General features: G+C 44.2%; 1 protein-coding gene across 2 annotated transcripts in view; it reads left to right on the top strand.

Moving 5' to 3' along the window:
• The window catches only part of EFTUD2 (elongation factor Tu GTP binding domain containing 2), a 36,592-nt gene that overhangs the window by 6,268 nt on the left and 14,706 nt on the right, over window positions 1-15,618 (top strand). For both annotated transcript variants that reach the window (XM_061392115.1, XM_061392117.1), the window contains exons 3-11: window positions 4,763-4,928; window positions 5,832-5,910; window positions 7,296-7,371; window positions 7,853-7,918; window positions 8,711-8,746; window positions 10,202-10,292; window positions 11,330-11,412; window positions 12,839-13,005; window positions 14,735-14,859. In XM_061392115.1, the coding sequence (XP_061248099.1) occupies window positions 4,763-4,928; window positions 5,832-5,910; window positions 7,296-7,371; window positions 7,853-7,918; window positions 8,711-8,746; window positions 10,202-10,292; window positions 11,330-11,412; window positions 12,839-13,005; window positions 14,735-14,859 (889 nt within the window). The remainder of the gene's footprint in view (window positions 1-4,762; window positions 4,929-5,831; window positions 5,911-7,295; window positions 7,372-7,852; window positions 7,919-8,710; window positions 8,747-10,201; window positions 10,293-11,329; window positions 11,413-12,838; window positions 13,006-14,734; window positions 14,860-15,618) is intronic.

Here is a 15,618-nt window from a genome sequence, read left to right as displayed (position 1 = left end):
CGTGATACAAATAATCTAAATTTAATTGTGATGGTTACCCAGCTGTGAGTATACTGAAGACCACTGAACCGTAGGCAGATTGTATGGCATGTGACTTAGATCTCACTGAGGCTGTTAACAACAACATAAACTAAAAATAAAAGCGGGGGGAATGGTTAAACAATGTTTGACTGTTTTCACCTCAGTCCAGAGGGTTGAGGGAATCATACTCTAGTAGAAGCTCCTCAGTATTATGGCTTGGGCGAGGCTCTCTCCTTGTTCAATGAACTCACGAATTCTTTCTATTTCATTCTTATACCTGTTACCACAAGAACTCTGGTGTACACATGCTTTTTTTACCTGTAGAAGTTACAAAGTGTGTATAGTTGCATGGTGCGCCTGAACTTTTTTTTCAATCTTTGTTTCTTTGGCTGTGCTCTTAGTTGTAGCACAAGAGATCTTTGACCTTGGGGCATCTGGAATCTAGTTCCCTGACCAGGGCTCGAACCCAGGCCTCTTGCACTACGAGCACAGAGTCTTTGCCACCGGACCACCAGGGAAGTCCCTCTTTACATGTATTTTTAATGTAGGTAAATGGTATCATGTTGTCTGTATCATTCTGTTTCTTGCTTTTGCCACTCAGTCTTGTGGTGAGTGATGTATTTTTAGGATCCATCCCTGTTGCTGTGTGTCTGTCTAGTTTGTGGCATCTGATTGCTGCTCCATTCTCCCTGATGTATATCACCCAGGATACCTGCCAGCAGCCTTTCCTCATCACAGATAATACTGCAGTGGCTATTCTCGGGTATACCCAGTTATGCTCCATGTGAACATTTCTGGGGGTTATATTATATTCCCTGAAGCAGAGTTGCTGATGATAGGGTTGTATATATACTTAATGTGTTTATACTGTCAGGTTCCTCTTCAGCGTGGCTGTACTCGTCCAGACTTTCTAGCTGGGTGAGAATCCTATAGCCTCCTAGTCCACATAGGTGCGTAGATTTTTTTAAAAATACTTTTTATGGAGGTGTGTAACAGTGAAGAGCTTCCCTGGTAGCTCAGCTGGTAAAGAATCCACCTGCAGTGCAGGAGACCCCAGTTCGATTCCTGGGCTGGGAAGATCCCCTGAAGAAGGGATAGGCTACGCACTCCAGTATTGGGCTTCTCTGGTGGTTCAGATGGTTAAGAATCGCCTGCAGTGTGGGAGACCTGGGTTCAATCCCTGTGTTGGGAAGATCCCCTGGAGGAGGGCATGACAACCCAATCCAATATTCTTGCCTGGAGAATCCCCATGAACAGAGGAGCCTGATGGGCTACAGTCCATGGGGTTGCAAAGAGTTGGACACGACTAAGCGACTGAGCACAGCACAGCAGTGAAGAGATACATAGGATTTTAATTATGGAGACAGGGAAGAAGGAAGGCTATTCTAGAAAGGAGTGGAGTTTGCAGGAACCAAAAGGTTTTGTTATTTCATTGTAGTCCTTTCTTGACCCCAGAGCTCCCTTCCATTACCTCCCATTTCCCTGTTCCCTATTCGGCTCATCTCCGAAGAGTTGTTACTTGCTGTCTCCAAATCCTTTTCTCCCTTTTTTTCCTCAAACCTACTTCTGTTCTTTGCCTCTCCCATTCCACAGAGATGGCTGTCGTCAAGGTCATCAGTGACCTCTGTGTCAGACCCCATCCTCACCCTATCTGCCCTGCCTGCAGCACCTAACCCCGCTAATTACTCCCTCTTTAAAACACTCTCTTTCCTGGACTTCCAGGGAACCTCTGGACTTTGCTTCTCTCTTCTGGCTGGTCCTCCTCAGTCTTGGCTGCTGGTTCCTCCTCATCTCCCTGACCTCCTAACTGTCAACAGGTCCCAAAGCTCCATTACTGATAGCTGTTCTCTGTCTACACTCACTCCCCTGCTCATCTTATCCAGTGTATCAAATACCTTCTATTAACTAAGGACTCTCAAATGTTATCTCCAGCCTGGACTTTGCTCTTGAACCTCAGGTGGTATGTCCAGCTTCCTATTTGGCATCTCTATTTGGTATCTAATATAGCATCTCAAACTCAGCATATCTAAGACCTAAACACAGAACTTCCCCACCCCCTGTCTCCTGCCTCCAATTACTCTCACTGTCTTCCTCATATCATTAAAGACAGTACATTCCCCAGATCAAAAACCTTGCCTCTTTTTTTTCACTCCACTTTGAATTCACTAGAAAATATTTTTGACTCTTTAAAAGTATATGCAGAATCCAGCCTCTTCTGACCACTGTCCCAGCTGCTCCTCTAAGTGCCATTTCTTTCCTACTTCACTGCAGTAGCCTTCTATCGAATCTCCCTCCTTCCAGTATGTTCTCAGTATGAGAACCAGAGTGATTCTTCTAAAACAAAAGCCTGACTGTATCACTCCTCTGCTCAGAACTTCTAGAACCGGACCTCTCAGCCTTGCTACCATTGACATCTGGGGCCAGGTAATTCTTCATTGCAAGAGCTGTCCTGTGTTTTATGGGATATTGATCAGTATCCCTGGCTCATGCCCAGTAGGTCCCCCCCCACACACACCCAGAAATGCCTTCAGATGTTGCCAAATGTTTCCCGGAAGGCAAAATTGCCTTTGTTGGGAAGCACTGCCATAAAGTCAGATCACTTAGAATGATCCAGAGGATCCGACATGATCACCTGCTGTGTGATCTCAGCTCATACTGTTATCCCGTTATTTACTGAACTCTCACCATCCTGTCTTCCAACAGGAAACTGGCCTGTCTTGTGAGTAAATGCTATTATTATTGGAAGTATTCAACAGGGGCAGGAATAGGTAGAAAGACTTCCTTCATTTGATTAGAGTTGGCTGTGTGCCAGACTGTGAGTTGAGCATGCAGAGTTGACTAGTTTTTACAGAGCTCCCATCCTGTGGGATTCCTGATGTGTGACATAGGGCAGGGCCCAGAAAAGTGCCTTCCATCTGCATCTACTTGTGACCAGTGGCCCTTAAGAAAGGGTTAGTTTTTTTTTTCTTGGTTAGGATACATAGATTTATTTCTTTGTTATATCAGCTGACAGGGCCTGTAAGCAATTCCCTGGTGGCTCAGTAGTAAAGAATCTGCCTGCCAATGCAGAAGACTCGAGTTTGATCCCTGGGTCAGGAAGATCCCCTGGAGAAGGAAATGGCAACCCTCTCCAGTATTCTTGCCTGGAGTATCCCATGGAGGGAGGGGCCTGGCGGGCTTCAGTCCATGGGGTCCCAAAGAGTCAGACTTAGGAACTAAACAGGAACAATCTAGCGCACGTCTAGTGCCCAGGTCTTGGTTCTGTAATCCCATTCTCTGATGAAGAAACTGACTCCTTAGATAAATGGCTGACTTTGGACAGGAGAAATATGAGATGAACCTGGAGCATCTTCTGGTGCTGTAAAGTAAGACGTGTTTAAAAACAGCAACCACACAACGATGGAGGCATATTGAAGGGACACAAGAGCCAATTAAAAGCTCCCAGTGACCAAAGAGGCAACAGCTTGAACAAAATTTAGGTATCACTGGATTCTTTCCCAAAGCATAAAATGAATATTCATGAGCTCATAATGGTAGAAATTAATAAATGAAGAGACCAATTTCTTTCCATAGGATTTCAATTAACTGATGTAAACATTCCACCCCTAAGAATACCACAACTCTACACTACTCTATATAAAATAGACAAGCAATAAGAACCCACTGTATAGCCCAAGGAACTTCACCTAGTACTTTGCAATGACCCAGATGGGGATAGAATCTAAGAAAGAGCGGATTTGTGCATGGGTATAACTGATTCACCTTGCTGCACAGCAGAAACCAGCACAACCCTGCATTCAACTGTACACCAACAAGAATTTAAAAAACAAAAACATAATTCCACTCTTAAGTGTAGGCTATACACAGTGACATCATTCCAAAGAGTACAATATTGGGGGAAGAGGGTAACTTTACAGTGCAGAAACCTGCGAATAAGACCTTGGCTCGGTGATCAAGGTTAGCATCAACAGTAGTAAGTCATATTGAGAATATACACCCTTGATGTGGGGTGAAAGTGGTGCTGTTCTCTGTGGTCATCCTTTCAAAACCCCTTAAGGTCTTAAGATCCCCAAATCCTACTTATGAGAAAAACTCAGTCAAATTCACTGAGAAAGTTTCTATAAAATGCCTTACTCAAAACTGGAGGCCATCAAAAACAAGGAAAGTCAGAGAAGCCTAAGAAGACATGATCGCTCAAGGTAGTGTCCTCAGTGGGATCCAGATTGTTTTTCTTTGTGTGACTTCCTAGGCACTGAGCCACCTTTTTGTGTCCCTTTGGTGCCTGTAGAATTTATTCCCCTGGGGTTTTGTTTTCATTACTTGGTGGCACAATGGTGTCAGACCTCTGAGGTCCCAATGGAGGAAAGTTTCTCACTCAGATCAAGGCATCTAATAACTCTCTGCACAGACTATCTGCCACTAATTTCCTGTCTTCAGGAGGGTTAAGAATGCTCTACTTTCAAGTCCTGTGGCTGCATCTGCCCAGAGTCCACAGCTGGCCCCTCCGCACATGTCCCAAGAAAGGGTTCATTTGAATCGGGAGAGTGGTCTGTGCCCGTGGCTTACAGTCTTCTCATTGTGGAGGATCACTCAAGGGTAGACCCTGCCTTGCTGACTCCTTAGTGCAGAACTCAAGAAGCTGCCAGGCGTGTGACATTGCTTTTAACTCAGGTATTGTAGTCCGTCCCTGAGCAGGAAGAGGGCATGCCTCTTCCCAACTCCTTCCCGCTTTTGCGTTCAGGTCGATGAGGATGAGGACGACGATGATGTGGGCGATCACGACGAAGACCACCCTGGGATGGAGGTGGTGCTGCACGAGGACAAGAAGTACTACCCCACCGCCGAGGAGGTGTACGGCCCCGAGGTAGAGACCATAGTTCAGGAGGAGGACACCCAGCCTCTCACAGGTCAGTCAGAGGCAAAATCAGAATGGAAACCTTGTGTGATAGCCAGAAGCAGTCTGAAAAAGTTCAGTGAATGACATGACTCATTTTTCTTTGAGGTGCTATCTCTGGGTTGAGATTCAGTTAACCCTGCTTTGATATTCAATAAAACAGCTCGTTACTAAATAAATATGAGTTGCTTCTTTACCTAATATCTGTTTAGGTTCCCAAAGACTGTCTTTGAGTTCCCCCTCCAGTCTGTTCTGTTTTTCGTTTCCCATCCAAATAATGCCAGTTCCTTTAACCAGTCCATCTCTTAATAAAGAGATATTCCACTTAATATCTTATTAGATATCTAATATCTTATTTCTTTTTTTTTTTAATTTTATTTTATTTTTAAACTTTACATAATTGTATTAGTTTTGCCAAATATCAAAATGAATCCACCACGGGTATACCTGTGTTCCCCATCCTGAACCCTCCTCCCTCCTCCCTCCTCATACCATCCCTCTGTGTCGTCCCAGTGCACTAGCCCCAAGCATCCAGTATCGTCTAATATCTTATTTCTTAATAAAGAAATATTCCACTTCCTTAATAATTGCCACTGATCTTCTGGGAAGTAGTTGCATTTTATAAATTAAGGGGAAGTTCTGAGCTGCATTCACCTCATCCTGTCCTGTATCCAGGCCCTCTCCCCTCCTCCCACAAAATGAAGTCCAAACACCTCAGTCCACAGGTCAGGATCCTTCACTGTCTCGTGTCAAACAGCATTCCCAGAACTTCTGCAACCTGAGTGGTCCTCGAGAATAATATAAATTGGTGTCCTATATCATCCATTCCAAAAGCTGAGTCTCATGGAATAGGGCCTTTGATTTTTATGCTTTATGCCTACCAGTACATCACTCATTTTTTTTTCCTTCCTTCTAGAACCCATTATTAAGCCAGTGAAAACCAAGAAATTCACTCTGATGGAGCAGACGTTACCTGTCACGGTGTACGAAATGGAGTAAGTTACAAGGTCTTGCGGCCTCTGCGCGTATATTGTGGGTTTGTTTTCTCACGGAGGTTGGAGGTAGTTTGTGGTTGAAGTAGCCAGTGGGTTGGGGGCAAGAGGTGGTGAGAGCAGTGGCATCCATTTGTGCCTGAGTCACTTTACTGGCTTCTCTCTGTGACCAGGTTCAGCTCTGTGGCTGGCTACCTGCTGCCAGATCTAGTCTGACAGCTTCCAGCTTTATTTGGTAGGTAAGAGGGCATATCCATGAACTGTTTCTTATTTATTAATTAGTTTATTGTTTAAAAATTGAGGTACAGTGTGGTGGTAGCTTCCAGTGTACAGCTCAGTGATTCAGATTCTTTTCCCTTGTATGTTATTACAGAATACTGAGTGTAGTTCCCTGTGCTGTGCAGTAGGTCCTTGTACGTACTAGTGTTTATACGTTAATCCCAGGCTCCTCTAATTTATCACCTTCTTCCTGTTTGGTAACCGTAAGTTTGTTTTCTATGTCTGTGAGCCTATTTCTGTTTTGTAGATAAGTTCGTTTTTTTGTTTTTCGTTTTTTTTTAATTCTACATACAAGTGATGTCATATGATATTTGTCTCTGTCTGGCTCACTTCACTTAGTGTGATAATCTCTAGGTCCATCCATGATGCTGCACCAGTGAATTATCGTGAAAGCAAAAATCGCTTCCTACCATTTGCCAAAATTTTCCGTCATCTTATATGGTTGCTGAGATAGGCTCCATCTTAACTTTCTTCGTGGCTCTCCTATAGATCTCAGCTGTTTTCTCTTCTTCCAGACCTTTAGTTTGGTATTGGAAGCCTACCTCTGAGACAGACTGGGTATTGTACTTATCATTGGTAGGGCCGCCAGAGCCTGTTTTGACTTGGTAAGGTTGCTAGGTGTTTTGGGAACATAGCAACTCTTGATTTTGAAAAGGAGGCACAAGTAGGTATATGTGTGTGGAATAATTTAGACTATTCATACTGCAGACTGTTGGAAAAGATTTTCATGGATGAAATGCACTTATAAGGCCCTCGTATTGGGACACTTGTGAACCATTATTAGATAATGAAACTTTTTTTTCCTTTAAAAAAAAAAAAAAATGTTGACATCTTGTCCAAAGGAGTGAGGTCCCTTCTGAAACAGTCAGCTCACCTGCCATTGTTCATACTTTCTTTTTTTTTCCCATTTATTTTATTTCTGGCTGTGCTGGGCCTTTGTTGCTGCGTGTGAGCTACCTGCTCCCAGGTCTAGACTGACAGCTTTCAGTTTTATTCTCCAGTTGGTCTGAAATTTGTCCCTGGCCAAAAATACCTAACACACCTCTGTGCCACTCGCCCGTTTGAAAACTGGCCAAAGCCCCCTTTTCTCTTTTCCTTTGTCCTTTCAGTTTCTTGGCAGATCTGATGGATAACTCGGAGCTCATCAGAAATGTGACTCTCTGTGGCCATCTGCACCACGGCAAGGTAAGCGGGCTTTTGGCTACTTGGAGCAGGGTTGCTCTTCATTTCTGCTCATTTTTTTCAGCCCTCAGAGTCACATGTTGGGGTCTGAGGCCTGAAGGCTGGACCTCCTGACTCTGGGGGCCTCCGTGCCTATTGTGAAACTGAGCTGTGAAATTCCAGCTTTTTCAGAGCAGCAGATGGAAAGCTAAGCTACTGGCATGCCTGAGCCTTGTGTCTACATCTGGACAGAAGAGGGGAAATTGAGCCTTACTTTGATTTTGATTTTATAAGTTTTTATTTCCTGGGGGATGCTTGTCTAAGAAAGATTTCATCTTTCATTTGAAAATAATCCTGTGGCTTCATTGTTGATCCTTTGCTATGCCATAATCCTCTCTGCTCTCCTCTTCCTCTCTTTATTCCTAAATTATATGGTGTACTGGGGGAAGGGTAGAATCGATTTTCCTTGGTGGGTGGCAGAACATAACTTTCTTTTCTCTTTCAGACATGTTTTGTAGATTGTTTAATAGAGCAGACTCACCCGGAAATCAGAAAGCGCTATGACCAAGATGTAAGTAGAAATCCTGTTCAGCGTTTAGCATGAACCATTCAGAATATACAGGGGTGGGCGTCTCTCTCCTTCCCCTTCCTTCTACCTTGCCACTCTCATTATAAATAATGATGCCTTAGGATTGTGTGCCTTATAATGTGCTGTTTTATAATTGTAATTTCTATGAATAGCCCTTAAGAAAATGATATCAGCTTTCTTGGGAACATAGAGAATGTTAACCTGCAGTATTTTGGGGTGATCTGTTCTTCACTTGGGATCGCTCCTCTGTTCTGATATATCCTGACTTTTATAGCCTATTCTTTCCTGTCATAGTATTAATAGCCTACTCTATAAATATAATACAATTGGACCTTGTTGCTTTCATCATAAATTTAAGTGACTCTGATTGAGGCAAAGTGTGGCTGCAAGTCTCAGTGCAATAAATGTTCAGTCTCCGCCAGATCGACTGTTTTGACATGCGGGGGCTCCACGAAGGCCAGCTATGTCTCCGTGTACCACTGTGAAGAATTCAGTGCATTTGATATAATTTAGCTCTCCGGCCATACCTGGTCTTTAGTGACTTCCTCCACTCCCCAAGAAAACACACATCCAGGAAGGAGCATTTTCTATCTGGCAGGGCGCCAGTCTCATTGTCTGAAATGTCTGTAGGGACACCCTGTTATCTTCCATCTCTTCTCCTGAGGCAGAGACCCTGGAGCGGGGAGGTGGTGAGGGAAAGTGATTGATGGTTTGTGTGGGAGCGGAGTCTGAATTCAGGTGGTAACCACAGTTCTTCATTATTTTTATTTTTAGCTGTGCTACACTGATATCCTCTTCACAGAACAAGAGGTAAGTGTGCCTTTGGAAATCTGATTGTTGTTCACAGCAGTAGTAGTTTTGTAGGGAATGTGGAGGAGCCTTTATGATAACGGTTTGGCCCATACCACTGCCCCTCTCTCACTCCCACCCCTCACCTCTATCTCCCTGCTTCTCCTCGTCATCCCAAGATCTGTAACTTGAAAGATAGCTGGGTAGGCAGACTGTCCGGTACAGGGGGGACCTTCGTATCCTTGGCTGGATATAATTAATAGGGCAAGTGCCAGGAGGTATTGAGAACATTTATGCTCTAAGTTTTGCAGAAGCTAAACAGGATGTTTCAAATGACATCATCCTTAAAAATCTGCTGTAAGATGACTCCGTCCATATGTTAATCTCTGGGAGTAGCTTCTCTTGGTGAATGAGTTCGTCTGTCTTTGTGCTTTTCTTTCTGATTAAAGGAGTGAGTATACATCTTGGTCTTTGCCATTCCACCTGGTTGGGCTTTCTTTCCATCTGGATCTTTGTCCCTCCCCTCCAACCCCTTCTGTTTCCCTGTCTCCTTAATTTCTATCTGTTAAATGACCACACAGAAAGCACAAGAGTGTAAGTATGATTAGCCAAAGGAACTGTAAGCAGTCCTGGCGTATGTTAAACACTCGACAGGTATTAGCTGTTGTTTTTATATATATGAATATATTTATATATTTGTGTGACTGAAGCTGTTTTAATACTTTGTTACAGCTTTTATTTTATATATATTATATATACATACACGGTTTGGTTTAGTCACTTAGTTGTGTCCAACTCTTTTCGACCCTATGGACTGTAGCCCGCCAGGCCCTTCTGTCCATGGGATTTTCCAGGCAAGAATACTGGAGTGGGTTCCCGTTTCCTTTTCTCATATATGTATATATTTAAAAACCTAAAATACCCCAGATTGTTTCTTTTCACTTATATGGTGCTTAATTATTTTTGTTTACACTGTATGAGGAGGGTTAAATTCTAAGTTTAATACTGCTTTGCTGGACTTCCCTGGTGGCTCAGACAATAAAGAATCTGCCTACAGTGCAGATCCTGGGTCAGGAAGATCCCCTGGAGAAGGGAAGGGTTGCTCACTCCAGTATTCTTGCCTGGAGAATCCCATGGACAGAGGAGCCTGGCGGGCTATAGTCTATGGGGTGGCAGAGTCAGACACAACTGAGCAACTAACACTTATTTACTGCTTTGCTAGCTTGTTCATTTATTTTTAGCTTTTTGTATTTGAACCAACTCCTCCCTGCCCACCACCCCTCAACGCTGTTTAACATGCAGATAGTTCATCTTCAAGGTCATTCTGGTGAGAGGCCTAGTTAAAAATCACACCCATTACAAGGAGATACATCAGGATAATTTACTAGCAACTGGAAAGACCCAGGAGCACCATGAACCCCTTTGGCATAAGAAGAGGCCTTGATCACTCTTGCCCTCTTTCTCTATGTTTTTCAGAGGGGTGTTGGCATCAAAAGTACTCCTGTGACAGTGGTCTTGCCAGATACCAAGGGGAAATCCTACCTCTTCAACATCATGGACACTCCAGGTAGGACATCCCTTGACCTTTCACCTTCAGAACCTTACCCAGCTTGTTTCTCGTGGTCCCACACTTTCCAGAACAGAACATTGCATCTTTGTTTTTACATTTCCTCGCCTTCGTTGAGATAATTTTCTTTTTTTAACTGTCTTTTTTGCATCTAATGAGTTAATTAACAAGCACTCTGCTCCAGACCTTCTGTTTTGTTCCTCTCTTGACTCTGCTTTACAAGATTTAAATTTGGGGGAATCTTATAGTCATGTATTCATTGGGGCAGCAAAGCTGAGTCACACATGGTCCTGGGCTCAGGCAGTCTCGGTCTTTCCATCTTTTGAAAGAGACTGGGGGAGCACACACCAATGGCTGGGGGACTTGCAGGTTACCACACATTGCCCTGTGGCTGACTTTCTCTTTGGAAAGGCCCAGCTCAGGGTTCTCCTGTTTGTTTGTTTTAATTTTTGTCCACAGCCTGTGGGACCTTAGTTCCCGTTCTGGGGATTGAACCCACACTCCCTGCATTGGAAGGTAGAGTCTTAACCACTGGACCACCAGGGAAGTCCAAGGCTTTTCCTTTTTTAAATAGGAAAACTTGGGTTTTGACAGATTGGCCTTCTTTGCCCCATCAGATGCCTGTTGCCCTCATACCTCTCAGCCCCCGACTCCCAGCCCGCACCCACCAGCCACCTTACCAGCAGCCTGTGCAGGCCCTCCTTTGCCCTTTTTCCTACCTCCAAATTGTCTTCGGTCTCACAGAACTCTACTCACTGCTGAGACTGGTTTAGTCTGTGAGTATGAATGCCTTATGCCCTCCTTGGTGAAACACTTCCTTTGTGTTTGAGGGTCTCCTGAATAAAAGCTTAATCGAAGCTTTTAGTGACTTTGATGCAGAATTTTATACCCTGCAGGGAGCTGTGGGGAGAAGGGAAAGAGAATATTTGTGGGTTTGTGTGCTTCGCAGCCCCACCCTGCCCCCAACCATGTACAAGTTAATTGTGCCTCATCCTGCCACCATACAAATTGTGACTTACTTGGTATTTGCTTTCCAGGACACGTGAATTTTTCTGATGAGGTCACAGCGGGCTTGCGCATCTCAGATGGAGTGGTCCTTTTCATCGATGCCGCTGAGGGCGTGAGTCTGCCTCTGTTTTTTTAGACCCCTCCTCCCTGTTATATTTGCCCCACATGATGCCCAGAGCTCTGAGGTAGCTGGGAGCTAGAGAACGTGAGAGTCTGTGGGATTAAGGTTCACATTTGCTGTAAAAATGAGGGCAGCAAATGAAAGTCAAAATTAGTTCTCATGAGTCTCTCACCCCCTACCCAGGAGGCTCAAAATGATCACCAAAATGCAAAGGTAAATAAAAGGGAAGGAGGAGAGTTTGAAATGTTAAGAGTTTGTCTAAGCTAAAGAGTTTGAAGTTAAAAGATCCAGGGTGTCTTTTATATTTCTAAATAGAAAGATTCCATCATTTGACTTAACCTCATTCACGTTGTCATCAGTGAGATAACCAGCAGAGGGAGCCAGAGTTGCCCTTTTTTAAAATTGACTTCATTTTGGAATAATTTCAAACTTGCTGAAAAGTTGCAGTAACACAGAGCAACTCCCCCTCATTTGTAATTCTCTCTGTACATGTACGCATGCACTCACATGTGTATGTGTGTTCCCCTTGTACCATATGAAAAGGAAATATTTCAGAATATATTTCCTAAGAAGAAGGGCATCACTTATGTAACCATGATAGGCTTACCAAAATTGGGGAACTTAACATTGATACAATTGTACAGAAATTTTCCTGTAGACCTTAGTCAGTCCCAATAAATGTCCTTTATAGAATTTTTTTTCCTAATCCGGGATGATGCATAACATTTAATTTTCATGTGTCTTTCATAGGAATGGTTCTCTTATCTTTCTTGGTCTTTTATGACATTGGCATTTTTGGAGAATATAGGCCATTGATTTTGTCAGTTGTCTTTCAGAGTATGTTCATGGCTACTGGGGTACATTACTTCTAAAATTTCTCACTGAACACAGATAATATACACCCATACATAACTGTTTCTATACATACATATTAAAAAACATTAAGGTAGTAAAAAAGGAAAAAATCAGTTTATCTTAATACCCACAATTCTTTTTTGTTTGTTTGTTTCGTTTGAACCTCGAGGCTTGTGGAATCTTAGTTCTTAATTCCCTGACCGGTGATTGAACCTGGGCCCACTAAGCGAAAGCACCAAGTCCCAACCACTGAACCGTCAGGGAATTTCCCTAATATCCACAATTCTGTTTCCTCACCACAGCTTCCCAAGACTTTCTTGGTTCCTTCTCTGGCACTGAGAAACTTGGCTCCCCAAATCATCAGTGTATTTATTCATTTCTCAACCCTACAAGGTCACCTCTTAAAATTTCTGACTCTGCTGTTGAATAAGATACCCTCTGCTTCCCCCTCGTAATCTGTTTCCTCTCTTCCCCATTCTTCATATTTTAAGATAGAACTTTCTTTGACTCTGTGCTGGCCTGTTCTGCCCTCTTGCACTCATCCCCACCTTCTGTGCCTCAGGTGATGCTGAACACAGAGCGGCTGATCAAGCACGCGGTGCAGGAGAGGCTGGCAGTCACCGTGTGCATCAACAAGATTGACCGGCTGATCCTGGAGCTGAAGCTGCCACCCACGGATGCTTACTATAAGCTGCGTCACATTGTCGATGAGGTCAACGGCTTAATAAGGTAGAGGAGCCCCCGAAGTAAACCTCCTGTCCCTGGCACTCTGGTTTTTATAAATCTTAACCTTGAACACCTCTGGGGGCAACTCTGAGCTCTTGGCATGCGTTGACGAGCTTGTTGGACACAGCTGGAGGAACATTCTGTGACTCTGCAGGGTCTGACTCCCTAGCCTTGGCCTCATTAACTCTGCTCCTTAACCAGATAGGCAACTGGCCGCACATCCTCAGTTTATTACTGCAGTCAGTTCCCTGAGCTCTAGACTCAGTCTCATCTTCACCAGCCAACCACGTAAAGTTGGGCAGATTCCTTAACCTCTTAGAGCCTCAGTTTCTGCTTCTATAAAAAGAGAATAGTAGTATTTGCCTAATGAGATGTTACAAGAAATTAAGTAGATAGCTGACATAACATACTTAGCACAATGCTCAGTGATAATAGCTTATGGGTGAATAATGTCAGCTGCTATTATCTTATTAGCACAGACTCAGTAAGAGAAGGAGCTGTTGTCTTTTGTTTCTTCCTGAAGCTGCTTTTCAACAAGATGGATTTGGGGTTTAGGTTAATAAGTATGAATGATGGTTGGGAGACCTTGGAATCATGGTGGCTTTGAAGAATAGGTTAAATATTTCTTAAGGACAGTTTAACCTGTAGCGGAAAGATGTACAGATAACTTCTTGAGGCCCCCTGCAGGGCTTGGGAGGAGCCTGTCCAGCTGAGAAAACTCCACTCCACCCGAGGATCCAGGACAGACCCCTCGTGGCCCGGGACAAGTTCACCTTTAGGAACAGCCCCAGTTTGCAGTGCTGGTTCTCAACAGGGGTATCTTCTCCCTGACACTGGAGAGGCTGAGAATGACTGGAGCCCAGTGTTATAGCCAGAATCCAAAAGATGAAATGATCCACTTCTCTGAAGACAGGGCAGGGGTTGTGTAGGGCTAAATCATGATCTACTAGAACAGGAAGTTAGGAAGTCAAGAAGTCACATCTCAAGCGCCAAGCAAGAAATATCACCATAAATATATTGTTTAGAAATATGGAGGTAAATGCTCTAGAAGCAGCTTTTAAAGAAGTTGAAAACACTCACCTCTCGGGAGCATAACTTGGGAGTGTGGTAGGGGAGTGCTCTGTAGAAGCCAGTACTTGTATTTCTAGATTAAGAAATTGCATAAAGCAGTGTGTCAGGAAGGCTTGGGTTGATTCCTGCTGGTTTTCTTATAAATGCTGGTGAACTTGGGGGTACTGTGGCTTCTGCATGACTTTTAAGACTAAATGTTTTAACTTGAGTTTGTAAAGCAAAGCCAGACAAGACCATATGAGAATGGGGAGCAAAGTTGCTTCTTTTTTCATTCATTCATTCATTTACTTATACTGGTATTTCTGTTTGTGAAATTGAGATTTCTCAAATGTACTCCTGTTTTATCAAAGTAGTTTCATTTCCTGTGTTCTGAGGTGTTTGTCCTCCCAAGTTTCCCTTTGTCTGGCGCAGTTAACTTCTCCAGGATCATGCAGTATGTTTCCAGCTCTGGAAAATCATCTTGTTACTGGGAGTTAGGGAACAGCTCCATCATGTCACTTTCTTGGAGCCAGCTGTTGGCGAAGCTGTGTGTGTTATGCAAACCCTTTCTGAGGGCGGCTGCTGGAAAGAGGCTGTGATACCAAGTCCTGCCCTTCATCCTTCGCCTCAGGCCCACACTGCAGCCCAGTCAGCCCCACACTCAGGGTCATCTCTCTTTCAGCATGTACTCCACGGATGAGAACCTGATCCTTTCCCCGCTCCTGGGCAATGTCTGCTTCTCCAGCTCCCAGTACAGCATCTGCTTCACGCTGGGCTCCTTTGCCAAGATCTATGCTGACACCTTCGGTAAGCTCTGGCTGGCAGTCTGTCTCACCAGCTTCCCCAGAGTCCTGTGTGCGTTTCCTGCTGAACAGTTCAGAAATGGGCTGCACGCCAGAGTCCCTGCCAGAGAGAGCACTGTGTCAACTGTTACCAAGTCACATTTGGGGCTCTTTTTGGCCCTGAGACTCTCTCCTCAGGCTCAGTGGTCTCCAAACAGTAGAAGGATAAAGGTGCCTGGGAAGAAATGGGTGAAGAGGGGGCTCATACCAGGAACAAGAATCTCCTCAAGTGACACAGGTTTTGTCAAAAAGGAATTATCCATGCTCCCAAAGCCATGCAGGCCTTTTCCTCAAAGATGGAATCTCTCTCACCAATGGTGCTTCAAGCTGTCTTTCCAACCGTATCCAGGCACATAAGGGGCTTCCTTGGTGACTGAGTCAGTAAAGAATATGCTGGCAATGCAGGAGACCCTAGTTCAGTCCCTAGGTCGGGAAGATTCCCCTGGAGATGGAAATGGCAACCCACTCCAGTATTCTTGCCTGGGAAATCCCATGGACAAAGAAGCCAAGTGGACTACAGTCCTTAGGGTTGCAGGAGTCAGACATGACTTAGCGACTGAGCCACCAGCACCACCAGGCACATAGATGTTTCATAGGCCTACTTGAGAACTTGGGTTGGATTCACAGCCCACTGGGACACACGGCAGAATGATTTTATATGTAGGTCCTTGGAGCCGTAGCACGCTGGGCCTTTGGAGCTGAATTCCAAAGATGGAAGAGCCCT

Source organism: Bos javanicus, chromosome 19 (assembly GCF_032452875.1).
Source record: "Bos javanicus breed banteng chromosome 19, ARS-OSU_banteng_1.0, whole genome shotgun sequence".
Lineage (NCBI taxonomy): Eukaryota > Metazoa > Chordata > Mammalia > Artiodactyla > Bovidae > Bos > Bos javanicus.
Note: the sequence above shows the minus strand (reverse complement) of the source record. Positions and strands in the feature narration are given on the sequence as shown.